This window comes from Peromyscus leucopus, chromosome 1 (assembly GCF_004664715.2).
Source record: "Peromyscus leucopus breed LL Stock chromosome 1, UCI_PerLeu_2.1, whole genome shotgun sequence".
NCBI classification, from domain to species: Eukaryota; Metazoa; Chordata; class Mammalia; order Rodentia; family Cricetidae; genus Peromyscus; species Peromyscus leucopus.
In genome coordinates, this window is record NC_051063.1 from 104,940,338 (window position 1) to 104,955,041 (window position 14,704).

Here is a 14,704-nt window from a genome sequence, read left to right on the forward strand (position 1 = left end):
CTTTGGGGTTGGTGGAAGCTAGTGGTCTGCTAAATTAATAGATTCCAAAGGTTCCTATCCATTAAGTCACAGGGTGATAATTCCGATACAGAAATGGGTAAGGAAGGGCTGTTCCAGAGGGCTAGAACTGGCCAAAGATAGGCCCTTAGCCTCTGGACCTGCAACATTCCAATCTCTCCACAGTACTGAAATGCTGATCAGTCAAGCCGTCTCTGCAGACAAGGCTTCTTTTCAAGTTTAGTTCACACCACCACCCTAGGCATTGGGAATGAAACCCTGGCTAGGAAAGTGAGCTACCATTGAGTTCCAGTGCTAAACGGCAAGAGGTATTTTTCTCACTTTACAAGTGGAAACACTTGCTCAGAGCGGTGAACTATATGGTTCTGAGTCAGTAGACCAGTGAAAGAGAGATTGGAGCGCTCCCAGGTGCACACAGTCAACCAAGCTCGCACTCCTCACTTCCGGTCTAAATCAAGTTTTCTCTTACGTCAGCCCCGGCTGGACGCTCAGCGGTTTGGCCCTCCTCCGCCGCCGTAGCGCGTCGCCTCGGTTGCCGTGGGAGACGACCCGCGACCCGGGAGTGAGCGAATCCGTTTCCCGCCGGCGGGAGTTGAGCAAAGGGCTCGGGGGCTGCACTACCATGGCGGAACAGCTCTATCTGGAAAACATAGACGAGTTCGTCACGGACCAGAACAAGATAGTGAGGAGCTGGGCCTGGGGAGGGGGCGCGCGCGTGCCAGGCGAACGTGAGGGGTCCTGGGCCTGCCAGGACTCCGGGGTCTCGAGCCGGGCGCTTGTGGCTTCCTGGGGACCGGCCGGGGCGGGGGAGCCACAGGTCATCGCGACGCCCCCTTTGCGGGAGACAGTCCCTGCAGGAGAGCCTCCCGCGTGCTCCGCAGTCGGCGGGCCTTGGGCGTGGGGGGCGCTGGGGTACGGAGCCCGGGAAGCAGGCAGGGTTCCAGAGGCCTCCTCCCCCATGCCCGGTCCAACCATGCCGGGTTGGTGGCCCCTCAAGCCCCGAGTGTGCGGTTGAGGAGACACGACGACGTCTTAGCTGGGCTACTGACGGGCGGTTTGTCCTCCGGAGACAGTTTCCTCTTCCTGGAAATTTAAATATTGAAAGCAGCCTGACCCGCCTCTCTGGGCTGGTGTGAAGATCCAGAGAGACCTGGATGTGAAGGAACTTTGCCATTGTGAGCCCATGGGCACAGTTTGGTTACCGTGACTTCCATCTCCCACTCCCTCAGGCAGGCTGCTGGGGTTATCCCTGGAAGTGGAATTTGAAGCCAAGGGCCGAATAGCTTGTTTACGGGCCATTAGTAAGCGAGGGGTAATTCTTGAGTCTTAGGTCTGGCTCTACCTCTCATGCCACCCTGCCTCTACCCAGCCGCTCTCAGTCTCCTTATTGGGAATGCAACGTTTAGAATGGGAAGAAACAGAAGAGACATGACGACTAGGTCAAGGAAGGGTGGAGGCTTGATGCCTCTATTTCCCCAAATAACCTGTCATACCACGTTTAACCATTAACTCATTTTCTGGTCCCCACACCGCCTGTTCCCCTTAACATCTGTATAGCTGCAAGTTTGCTGAGAAGTTCCTGGGTTATATATTTTCAGATAACTAGCTTTTAGATAATTTTAGGACAGTTGTAGGTGGCGGCTTCTCAAAGACAGAAAACATAAGTAAAACAAGGAGTGTGAGTGAAATGAGTCCTTGCTTATATTTGGCTTGACTTTGTAGATTCTTAAAACATTTGTTACATTTTGTGTGTTAGTATGTGAGAGCATGCTTGCTATGGCACACATGTGGATATCAAGGACCAGTTCTCCCATTCCACTGTGTGAATTCAGGGGATCAAACTCAGGTTCTAAAGGGTATGGTAGCAAGTCCCCTCACCCACTGACCCATCTCTCTGACCCACCTTCGTAGATTCTTTTGCATTGGTCAATAGTGAACCATCTTAGTATTTGTAAGATAAGTATCTTGGTCTTGTCGAATAGATGGTTTTTCTAACGGACATCTATTGTAGTTTACAGGACATAATCATCCAAGAGTAAGAGTGTTTAGGAGCAGGCTCTTGGCATTTATCTGTACCCTGGGATCATCTAATAAAACCTTAAAAATTGTTTTTTTCTTTCAGGTAACGTACAAGTGGCTCAGTTATACACTAGGAGTTCATGTTAACCAGGCAAAACAGTAAGTCCAGTTTACTGCTGATTTTAATGATGTTGGAATTTTCTTAAACTTTGTTTTTAATGCTCATAGAACTCTTAGGTTAGAACCAGACCCCACCCCACCCCACCCCCGAGTTAATAGGAAAGATTATTATTTTCACTACTTTTGTCTTTCTTTAGAAGTGTGTGTGTGTGTGTGTGTGTGTGTGTGTGCGCGCGCGTGCACAGGCCACAGAGCGCATGGGACGGTCAGGATGATCTTGGGCTCCATTCATTCCTCCCTTTTCAGCTGGTTTGAGATGGGAGCTCTTGTGATGCTCTGTTGTGTATAGCAGGCTGGTGGCCTGCCAGCTTCTGAGGCTTCTGTCTGCCCCCCTTTCACCGCAGAGCTGGAATTACAGAAATATGCTACTTTCTCCTGCTTTGCTTGGGTTTGGGGATCTGAACTTGGGTCTCCATGCAAGTACCTGACTCCCTTCACCGTTTCGTTTCCCCAGCCCTGTTCTTCTCTCCTTTAGTGGACTTGTATATAAATGTGATAATATTGTTGTTGTTGTGTTTTCGAGACAGGGTTTCTCTGTGTAGCTTTGGAGCCTGTCCTGGAACTCACTCTGTAGACCAGGCTAGCCTGCCTCTGCCTCCCAAGTGCTGGGATTAAAGGCATGCACCCCCACTGCCTGGCTAAATGTGATAATTTTGCTGGATTTTTTTTTCCCCAGCCTTGGCCTATGGTTAACATCACTTTGTGTAGTGGTGTGAATGAGAATGATCCCCATAGGCTCATATATTTGAACTTTTAGTCCCCAGTTGGTGGCACTGTTTGGGGAGGTTTAGGTACAGCCTTGCTGTAAGTACATCACCGGAGGCAGCTTTGAGTGTTTACAGTCTCGCCCCACTACGTGTTCACACTGTTTTGTGCTTATGCTCACAGTTGAAGATAGGAGCTCTTGCTTCCTGCTCAGACTCCCTTGCCTATCACACCTCCTTCCACGATGGACTCTTGTCCCTCTGTAACTGTTCGTCCCAATGAACTCTATTCCGTCAGTCTTTTTTGTCACAGTCTGTAGTCAACAGCAACAGGAAAGCAACTAATACACTTTGTTATTTCAGCTTTATTAAATGGGTTAACCAGTCCTGTTTATAGCTCAGATCTACGTGTTTATTGTCTTAGATCTTTATGTTTTCACATGTGTTTGTTAGGCCCAACTTTGGCCCATATTTTCATAATGGTTTCTGTTGCTGTGATGAGCACTGACTAAAACCAGCGTCGGGAGGAAGGGGTTTGACTTACAAGGCGGGAACTGAAACAGACATGGAGGAGCACAGCTCCTGGCTTGTTCTGTTTGGCTTGTTCAGCTGCCTTATACAATTTAGGACCATCTGCGCACTGTGGGCTGGGCCCTCCTCCATCAATTAACAATTAAGAAATTGCCCCACAGACATGCCCACAGGCCCATCCAATGGAGGCAGTTCCTCAGTTCAGGTTCCCTGTTCCTGAGTGTGTCAAGTTGTCAACTGAAGCTATGACAGAGGACAACATGTGTTTGACATTAACTGTCTGATAGACTAGAGTGTGAGAACCAGAGCTGTCTGGTAGAGTAGAGTATGAGAACCAGAGCTGTCTATAGAGTGTGAGAACCAGAGCTCTCTGGTAGAGTAGAGTGTGAGAACCAGAGCTGTCTGATAGATAGAGTGTGAGAACCAGAGCTGTCTATAGACTAGAGTGTGAGAACCAGAGCTGTCTATAGACTAGAGTGTGAGAACCAGAGCTGTGTATAGACTAGAGTGTGAGAACCAGAGCTGTCTGATAGAGTTGAAAACTGTATAGACTAGAGTGTGAGAACCAGAGCTGTGTGATAGACTAGAGTGTGAGAACCAGAGCTGTGTGATAGACTAGAGTGTGAGAACCAGAGCTGTGTGATAGAGTGTGAGAACCAGAGCTGTGTGATAGAGTGTGAGAACAGAGCTGTGTGATAGACTAGAGTGTGAGAACCAGAGCTGTCTATAGACTAGAGTGTGAGAACCAGAGCTGTCTATAGACTAGAGTGTGAGAACCAGGGCTGTCTATAGACTAGAGTGTGAGAACCAGAGCTGTCTATAGACTAGAGTGTGAGAAGACTCAGAGCTGTCTATAGACTAGAGTGTGAGAACCAGAGCTGTGTGATAGACTAGAGTGTGAGAACCAGAGCTGTCTATAGACTAGAGTGTGAGAACCAGAGCTGTCTATAGACTAGAGTGTGAGAACCAGAGCTGTGTGATAGACTAGAGTGTGAGAACCAGAGCTGTCTATAGACTAGAGTGTGAGAACCAGAGCTGTGTGATAGACTAGAGTGTGAGAACCAGAGCTGTCTATAGACTAGAGTGTGAGAACCAGAGCTGTCTATAGACTAGAGTGTGAGAACCAGAGCTGTGTGATAGACTAGAGTGTGAGAACCAGAGCTGTCTATAGACTAGAGTGTGAGAACCAGAGCTGTCTATAGACTAGAGTGTGAGAACCAGAGCTGTGTGATAGACTAGAGTGTGAGAACCAGAGCTGTCTATAGACTAGAGTGTGAGAACCAGAGCTGTCTATAGACTAGAGTGTGAGAACCAGAGCTGTCTATAGACTAGAGTGTGAGAACCAGAGCTGTCTATAGACTAGAGTGTGAGAACCAGAGCTGTCTATAGACTAGAGTGTGAGAACCAGAGCTGTGCTAGATAGACAGACTAGAAGATGTGAGAACAGAGCTGTGTGATAGACTAGAGTGTGAGAACCAGAGCTGTCTATAGACTAGAGTGTGAGAACCAGAGCTGTCTATAGACTAGAGTGTGAGAACCAGAGCTGTGTGATAGACTAGAGTGTGAGAACCAGAGCTGTGTGATAGACTAGAGTGTGAGAACCAGAGCTGTCTATAGACTAGAGTGTGAGAACCAGAGCTGTCTATAGACTAGAGTGTGAGAACCAGAGCTGTCTATAGACTAGAGTGTGAGAACCAGAGCTGTGTGATAGACTAGAGTGTGAGAACCAGAGCTGTCTATAGACTAGAGTGTGAGAACCAGAGCTGTCTATAGACTAGAGTGTGAGAACCAGAGCTGTCTATAGACTAGAGTGTGAGAACCAGAGCTGTCTATAGACTAGAGTGTGAGAACCAGAGCTGTCTATAGACTAGAGTGTGAGAACCAGAGCTGTTATAGACTAGAGTGTGAGAACCAGAGCTGTCTATAGACTAGAGTGTGAGAACCAGAGCTGTCTATAGACTAGAGTGTGAGAACCAGAGCTGTCTATAGACTAGAGTGTGAGAACCAGAGCTGTGTGATAGACTAGAGTGTGAGAACCAGAGCTGTCTATAGACTAGAGTGTGAGAACCAGAGCTGTCTATAGACTAGAGTGTGAGAACCAGAGCTGTCTATAGACTAGAGTGTGAGAACCAGAGCTGTGTGATAGACTAGAGTGTGAGAACCAGAGCTGTGTGATAGACTAGAGTGTGAGAACCAGAGCTGTCTATAGACTAGAGTGTGAGAACCAGAGCTGTCTATAGACTAGAGTGTGAGAACCAGAGCTGTCTATAGACTAGAGTGTGAGAACCAGAGCTGTCTATAGACTAGAGTGTGAGAACAGAGCTGTCTATAGACTAGAGTGTGAGAACCAGAGCTGTCTATAGACTAGAGTGTGAGAACCAGAGCTGTGTGATAGACTAGAGTGTGAGAACCAGAGCTGTCTATAGACTAGAGTGTGAGAACCAGAGCTGTGTGATAGACTAGAGTGTGAGAACCAGAGCTGTCTATAGACTAGAGTGTGAGAACCAGAGCTGTGTGATAGACTAGAGTGTGAGAACCAGAGCTGTCTATAGACTAGAGTGTGAGAACCAGAGCTGTGTGATAGACTAGAGTGTGAGAACCAGAGCTGTCTATAGACTAGAGTGTGAGAACCAGAGCTGTGTGATAGACTAGAGTGTGAGAACCAGAGCTGTGTGATAGACTAGAGTGTGAGAACCAGAGCTGTCTATAGACTAGAGTGTGAGAACCAGAGCTGTCTATAGACTAGAGTGTGAGAACCAGAGCTGTCTATAGACTAGAGTGTGAGAACCAGGGCTGTCTATAGACTAGAGTGTGAGAACCAGAGCTGTCTGATAGACGAGAGTGTGAGGACTAGAGCTGTCTGATAGACGAGAGTGTGAGGACTAGAGCCAGTGAGTTGGCTCAAGTGGGCAAAAGTGCTTGCTGTTGAGCCTGATGACCTGAGTTCAATTGTAGGAACTTAGTGGAAAGAAGAGCAGACTGCCCGTGAGCTGTTGCACACACACATACACGGACACACGGATACATGGACACATTAAGTATAATTTAAAGATATGGGAGTATTTAAGTGAAAGAGAGTGCTTAGAATGGCCAGAGCATTGCTCTTTATTCTGCCACATCTTTTTGTTGTTGTCCTTATTGCTAAGGCAGATCTGACTTGAGGCTAAAAGAGAAAAGACAACTTTTAATCAGTGTTAGAATGTTTGGTCTGCAAAGGTACAGTGTTTCTCAATCCCAAGAGGAAGACTTGGTTAACCATTTGAGAAATCATGTATGAGTTAAATGCCTGGTCTAGTTTGTCCTGCTCCTAGGTGGTCTCATTTTTATTTGTTCCTTTAGTGGTACGTGCATGTCTTAGAAAGCCCCTATTCTGTAGAATAGGCCAATTGGGCTTTGAGTTAACATTAGATGGGTGTAGGATACTGATTTTACCTGTGATGTTTAAGCTTTCAAGACCTGAAACTGTTAGTCCAGAGGTAACTTTAGACCTGTTTTTACCAAGAATGCCCAAGATCAGCTTTGACCTAAACCTAAGAGCTGCAATAACTTTGGGAATGGACACATAAAAGAGCTTTACTCATTGTCTGTGCATAAACAGGGCCACACTGTAGCCCTGCTTGGCCTGGAACTGTGTATGTAGGCCAGGTTGGCAAGGTAGACCAGGGTGGCCTTGAACTCAGAGATCTGGTGCTGGGATTAAAGGCGTTGAGCACCACAACTGGTTGTGCTTATTTTCAGTGCTAAGTGTTTGAATATGAAATGAAGCAACTGCTACTGTACTTACCTAGTAGACTTGAAAGTAAAGATGCATTGTTCTAGCCTACCATCGGGCTCCTGCCTGTGTGCCCAGCCTCGGCTCATATGCTCCATACCTCCTTACTGTAGTCTGGGTCCACTTGCTTTTCCACAGATGATGCTAAACTCATTCTCAGTCCAGGTCCCTTGGACTGTTTCCTCGGCCTGGAATGTTCCTTTCCAGTTTTTGCCTTATCCTTCAGGTTTCAGTTCTGTTAATTCTTTCATAAAATAGATTTGAACTGTTCACTGGCTAAGCAGTTTACCCATTGAAATTATACACTTTAATGTTTTCAGTGTTTCCACAGTTGTACAGCCGTCACCAGGATCAGTGTTTGTTCATTTTTTTTTTTTTTTTAAAAGCAGGAAAGACATTTCATGCCAGTTCAGATATCATCCCACCTAGTAAAATGGAAGCAGTCCAACAGATACATGATCAAAAATTTTGAACCATTTAAAAAATAACCAGAGGGTGTTAGAGAGTTGGTTCATCAGTTAAGAGCACTGGCTACTCTTCCAGAGAACCCAGTTTCAGTTCTTTTTTTAAGTATTATAATTATTTATTTATTTTTGAGATAGGGTTTCTCTGTGTAACAGTCCTGGCTGTCCTGGAACTCACTCTGTAGACCAGGCTGGCCTTGAACTCACTGAGATCCTCCTGCTTCTGCCTCCCAAATGCTGGGATTAAAGGCATGTGACATCAACACCCAGCTTTTTTTTTTAGTATTATTTTAGTCTTTATCTCTGACAGACAAGATCCTCTCTCATTGAATTAAACACGATAATTTCAGATTGTGAAAATATTATGGAGGACTAAAGTTGAGTTAGTCCTGGGGGAAATTAAGATTAGAACTGATAAGAAGAGAAAAAATAATGGTCTCAGAGGGGAGGCTGTAATTCATCCTATGTGAAGGAAATATATTCTGTAGGAAGTCCTGTTTTGTCACTCATTTTTAAGATTATTTCATGGGGGCTGGAGAGATTGCTTGGTGGGCGGTTGGGAGTAGAGGCTGCTCTTCCGGAGGACTGTAGTTCAATTCCCAGCACCCACCTGGCAGCTCACAACTGTCTGTAACTCCTGTTCCAGGGATCCAACACCCTCACATGGACATACATGCAGGCAAAACACCAATGTACATAAAAATACAAATAAATTATAAAACAAGAATATTTCACATATTTTGTTGTCAGAAATAGAGTACTTGGCTTTATTAAATGAGGTAAAAGTATTAAAGTATGTGTAAATTCCTTTTTTAAGGGCTTATTTTGACCTCAGTAGAAAAGAAAATAGATTAAATAGAAAACACAAAACAAAAACAAGTGAGAAGAGAAACTCATAGGAAAACTGGGAAACCTGTGCAGAACATAAGATCAAGAGCTGTGGAGAAAAGACTGTGTTTGACTGACATGCTCCAGAGCACCTGGAACGTGTTTCTTGCCTATTCTGTCTCCTACTAGAATGGTCCTAATTAGCGTCAGTAGTCGAGTCCACCTCCCATCTGCCCTTCTAACGTCATCACTGCAGTGGGGGAAATAGGAGAGAACAAGGTGGAAGAATCCACAAAACTGGCAGTGGGACACACTTTGTACTGGGACTGATGGTCTAGGGAAAGGCAGCCATGTAAACAAGTAGTTAGAGGTGTCATAATACTTGCCATGGGATAATCTCTGGTAGCACTCAGAAGGCAGAGGTGCTCTGCTGGGCTGGCTGTGTTAGAGAAGGCGTGGAGTAGGAGGTAGTCCTGAGCTTTTGTCTTGATGAAGAATTAAGTGATGAGACCTATATAGCCCTAGCTGGCCTGGAATTCTCTGTAAGCCAGGCTGGTCTCGAACTCAGCTTGCCTCAGGATTAAAAGGCAGGCAAGCAGATCTCTGATTCAAATTCCTACCCATTTCAAGCTTACACTCTATGAAAGAGATGGCTGGTCCTAATGGGTAGGAGCTTGGATGCCTTTGTTCACTCCTTAGAACATAAGTGGCCATTCAGTAAAGTTTTGATTTTTTTTTAAAATTTAAATCTGCTGGCTTTTGTTATTGACTTGCATTTTAAAACTTCACTGTGACAGCCTCACAGATAATGGTGGTGAGAAGAGAGTGCAGTTGACACTTGGGATTGAAAGAGTCCAGTCAAGAGGCATGGATGGCATAGAGGCAAGAACTAGTTGGGAGGGAGAGCTAATGAGACTTGGCAGCTCGCTGCGGAAGGAGAAGTAAAGGGTAATGACTCCAGATTTCTGGCTAAGGTGGTTTGAACAAATGATGATGTCATCAGGGAAAAATGAAGCCATGGAGTTGAATAAAATAGACCACGGAGAGTGCCATGAGATGGCCAGCCATATTCCATGTCAGGAAAGCTAACTGGGGTGATCACACTAAAACAGTAAGAAGATGGCTAAGACAGCTGTTTCCTGCAGTAAGGAAAGGAAGGCAGAGAACTGCAGGAAACAGCTGGTGCAGTTGCAGCAGGAGACTCTGGGCAGGGTGTCGTGGAAGCTGGGGGGCATCTGGAGAAGAGAGTGATCCACAGTCAAGGTGAGGTTTTCTTTGGCTGTTTTGAGATAATATCTTACTATGTAACTCTGGGTGACCTGGAGTTCGCTATGTAGACCAGGTTGGTCTTGAACTCACAGAGCTCCACCTGCCTTTCTCTGTAGGGTTAGAAGCATGTGCCACTAGACCTAGCTCTCAGAATTTCTGACTTTCTGGCTATTCTCAACTGAAGTGTGATATGTTGTAGAAGCTTGCTAAATATTTATTGAAATAAAGACAAATGATGAGCATTTTTTTATTGTTAAATTCTAGATTATTGAGGGGAGTCAACTTTTAGTATTTTGGGTGGTTAGGATAAAAGTGAGTAAAAATTTTACTGTAAGCAACATTTTTGCATTTAATGTGTGGCTCTGTCACTCACCTAAATGAACATTTTGGATGCTGCCTGGTGTAAGCACCTGCTATATTCTAGTCATGAAACATCTGATTCTAAGTAATTCAATAGTGTCAGAGGTGGATATATATTTGTCTTCATGTATATGATAGCTTGAAATGTTCAATATGATAGAATTATTGAAAACCCCAGATCTTCTCTGCCCCCCAAAAGCACATACAGACTTGCAGCTTCTTTGAGAGTAGAGGCTTGTAGACATTGTATGAATTCGGATTATAAGAATTACTCATGTATTAATGGCCCTTCTCTTTTATGCCTCAAGATATAAGCCTAGACAACTTTATTCTGGATCCCATCGCTAGATAATGACTCACTGTTATATCTGCTACGTAACCATTGCCACTGTTTGGCTATGGGTTCTGTCCCTCTTGGCATATTTCTAGATTGATCTCAGTTACTTCCTGGGTCACTGAGCTAGTTCAAACAAGTTGGCTCCAGTTCCATGCTCCATCTAAATCCGTCTGTTGTTTTTTCAGAAATCTGCCTGTTCAGTACGTAAAAAATTGTGCTATTTAGCAAGCTGTTAGATTTCTTATCTGTGTCTTTGAAGTCATGAATTAAGATGTGATGAGGCGAAGATGCATGCTAACGAATCATTTCTGTCTTGTTTGGAACAGGATGCTCTATGAATATGTCGAAAGGAAGCGGAAGGAAAACTCGGGCGCTCAGTTGCATGTTACCTACCTGGTGTCTGGCAGCCTTATACAGAACGGACATTCTGTGAGTTCTCTCGTAATGAGCCTTTGTGTGTGAGATACAAACAGTATTAGAGCTAGCAGGAGAAAGAAGCAAGGCTGAGTAGTGTGGGAGTTTTAAAGTACTTCTTGAAGAGAGTGAGGATTCCCCCCAACCCCCCACCCCATAGGGTTTCTCTGTGCAGCTCTGGCTGTCCTGGAACTAGATCTGTAGACCAGGTTGGCCTTGAACTCACAGAGATCCACCTGCCTTTGCCTCCTGAGTGCTGGGATTAAAGGCATTCACCACCACCACCCAGCCTTATTTTGAGATTCTAAACTAAATCTGACACTCAGGAAAGTTTAGGTGATAAGAGGCTGTGATAAGAGACTGTCATTAGTAGATGGTTACCTAGGAAATGAGACATTAGAGAGTCGCGGTCCTTGAACCTCTTTTTCCTCTTGAATACGTATTGAGGACACTGGTATTTAATTTTCATCCTGTTCAAATTTCAAGCCACAAACTCGTGTTAAAAAAAGGAGAAAAGAAAAATGAACTGCCTTTATTTTGAATTTGAGCACTCATTTTGATAGGTCACTTAGGGTGGCCTATTGGTGAGGGGTAGGCCTGAAGGCTTAGCTGCTGCTGCAGCACAGAGGCCCCGGGCTGGGAGTCTGTATAGGTGTGCATAGCCTCTTGTGTTGAGTCCCACCGGTACCTTGTCCACCAGCATGAGTACTGTTCCCTTCTCATCTCAGCCACAGAGCAGGTCTCAGGTCTGCTGATCTCTTACTAAGTCCATGGCCTCCTCAGGGTGGGCACATGCTTTTTAAACTCTCAAGTGTTTGGGGCAGTGGTTCTCAACCTTCCTAATGCTACAACCCTTTAATATAGTTCCTCATGTTGTGATGACCCCAGCCATAAAATTATTTTCATTGCTACTTCATAACTTTAATTTTCCTACTGCTATGAATTGATATGCAGGATATCGGTGTGAATTAATTACTGTTCTTAAGGCTGCACTACAAATCTGCAGGTTTTTAATGGTTAGCTCCTAATGCTTTTCTTCATAAGCCCTGTCGTTTTTAGTGTGCAGCTTTGCAGAATGTGATGTTTTGAAGAACATCTAGTTTGTATATATGATCGTGCAGGTGTTCATAGGTTCACGTATGTGTGTGTATGCAAGCATGCATACATACGTGTGTAGGTAAGCACGCACACGTGTGCATGGCTATGTGAAGGTCAGAGCTGTCTGCTCTGTTTTTTGAGACAAGGTCTCGCTGGAACCTGAAAGCTTGCTGATTTGACAGACTGGCTGGCCAGTGGCTCTGGGGTCCCCTGTCTTGGTCTCCCAGCACTAGAATTGTAAGTGGTGCCACCGTGCTCATCTTTTCAGCTGGGACTTGAACTCAGATCCTCATGTCTGCCTGGCAAGCAGTTTACCACCTAAGCTATTGCCCGGCTTCATTTTCTTAAAAGAAAAAACACAAAAAACACAATTTTCTAAATTCAAATCTATGACTACATTTTTGAAAAGCCTTTTTTAAAGTATTGGGGAGATATCTCAGTGGTGGAGTACTTGCCTAGAATGTGCAAGGTTTGGCCCTCATTATTAAAACAAACAAAAATGTACTTTGATTCTAAACATGGTGGCTCACGCCTGTGACCCGCAGCACTTCGGAGCTGAGGCAGTAGGATTACTAAGTTAGAGGCCAGCCTGAGCAGTGTGAGTTTCTGCCTCCTAAAAACCAATCAAACAAAAATGCTTGCTTGACCTTTATTGCTCTTCTATATTATGAACTTTGGTGGTTCCTAACATTGGCATAGTGTATGTTGCTTTAGCCAAATACCAGTTTTAGAGGAATAGGAATATGAAAAATGAATATTTTTACTAACAATTACTGAAAATTGTTAGAGTTTTTTTTTTTTTTCCTGCAGGTTTTCCTATAGGATATATCCTGCTTAAATGACCCAATCCCTCATTGTGGCAATTTACCAATTAAAGTTCTATTGAAACTCAGTTGTTTTCACTTTTGCTTTCAGTTTGTTGGTTCCCTGGTGTCTCACGTAGGTGGCTTTTGGATTGGGTTTGCCTTTCCCTTCTGGTTTTGTTATATATAGTTTTTATATATGCTTTTAATAGAAACAACTATGTTTCTATGACCTTTTTCTTAAATAAAGGTTCTCAGATTTTACAGCCCATTTTGAGCTCAGCTTTTTAAACTGTCCACCCTAATCATTTAGTGACAGAAGTGTTCCTCCTGCAGACACATAAGGGCTGCATTGCTACGCGAGTTGGTTCATGGGTTCCTTATTGGGTTATTGATCATCTTGGCCGTTACATTGTGCCATAGTGAGCAGCTGCGTGTATATGGCCTCTGTGGCTTTGCTAGTTTGGGGGGCCACATTCCCGGAGGTCGTGCTGCTGGGCCGAGGACTAAATGGCTCAGCAGATAGCTCTGCTCTCCCTCTCACCAAGCTAGCGCAGCCCTAGCCCCGTGCAGGACCACTGCTGACTTTTGGTTGTGAACTGTTTGCCCACACTTCCTGTCTCTCACACTTCCTGTTTGTTTTTCTGAAAGCTCTTCATTTTCCTCACTTCATCTTTATGTTATGTTTTGAAGTTGTATGACCTTTGTGATACAAGTTTTAGTTTAGTTTAGTTTTTTCTTCATTTGTCTTTGTACTTTGCTTAAAGTTTTTTATTTTCATTAAAAGGCTTCTTTTCAGCTTTCTTTTGTTTTAGGTTAATTGCAGATGCCTTACTTGCTAGTCAATATTCTTGATTTCTAAAAACAGCTACTATCTGGCAGGAAAAACAGGCATGCATTTCCAATGTAACATGATTAAGTCCTGGGGTACTCTTGAGAATTTAATGAAAAAACTTGTTTACTGTATTATTTAAAAGTTGCAATAAGGAAAAAAAAAGGCTTTCTTTTAAGGTTATTTCAGTTATTCCTGGATGTTGAGTTAATCTAGGGTAGTGCCTAGAATTTATATTGAATATTGTGTGAGACAGATCTAACTTTTATCTAGTTCTATATATTATATAGTATTTGTCATTAAATCATTTACTAAAAATTGTTCTTATAGTGATTTGAGATATAGTTCTGTTTCATGAAAGTATTGAGGCTGGCGTTTCATTTTTCTTTCTTTTTTTTTTTGAGAGGCTGTAAAATATGCAAATTAAAAGAAAATCAGACCACTCTCTACTGTAGTGTATTTTCAGGGTACCCAGTGTTTTCTAATTTTGTAGCTAAGCATAACTGAGTTACTGTCAAGGAAACTGAAATCCCAAGCTCTGTGACTTCACCACTGATGAAGTGTTGTTCCTCGCAGTGCCACAAGGTTGCAGTAGTGAGAGAAGATAAATTGGAAGGTAAGAGTGAGTCGCTAAGTAGGCCTTTCGCTTTTCCACTTATGGCATTGATTGGGTACACTCTGCAAGAGAGTGTATTTGGCTATTTAATCAAAAGAGTTTTATATTCCTTTTATTAATGGTTTCTGAAAGCTAAAATCTTCTTACATCTGCCTAACTTCCATTTTTAAGGCTAGTAGCAGCTGACATAAAGTACATCTATGACAGGATTTCAAGATTCATGACAGGCATACAAAAATTGTCATTATTTCAGATGACATGGTTCCATAAACTGGGTCATGACCCCATGTGGGGTTGAATAACCGAATCGAGGGCTTGTCAAAAGATTACCAAACTGAGTTCATGACAACCAAGACTTCATTCAGAATCAAACGTGATGCCTCTGAGGGTTTTGTGGCAATGCCACTCATGTTGCATCATGGGACTTGACTGTAGCCTTGGTTCTGAACACACAGTGAG

The 14,704-nt window shown here is 43.9% G+C and overlaps 1 protein-coding gene across 1 annotated transcript in view; it reads left to right on the forward strand.

Annotated features, from left to right (window-relative positions):
- Positions 1-550: 550 nt before the first annotated feature.
- Pold3 (DNA polymerase delta 3, accessory subunit) overlaps positions 551-14,704 on the forward strand; it is a 41,658-nt gene continuing 27,504 nt past the window's right edge. Inside the window, 4 exon segments of the mRNA XM_028877517.2 lie at positions 551-700; positions 2,141-2,196; positions 10,809-10,911; positions 14,206-14,245. Of these exon segments, the coding sequence (XP_028733350.1) occupies positions 641-700; positions 2,141-2,196; positions 10,809-10,911; positions 14,206-14,245 (259 nt within the window). The 5' untranslated portion in view covers positions 551-640.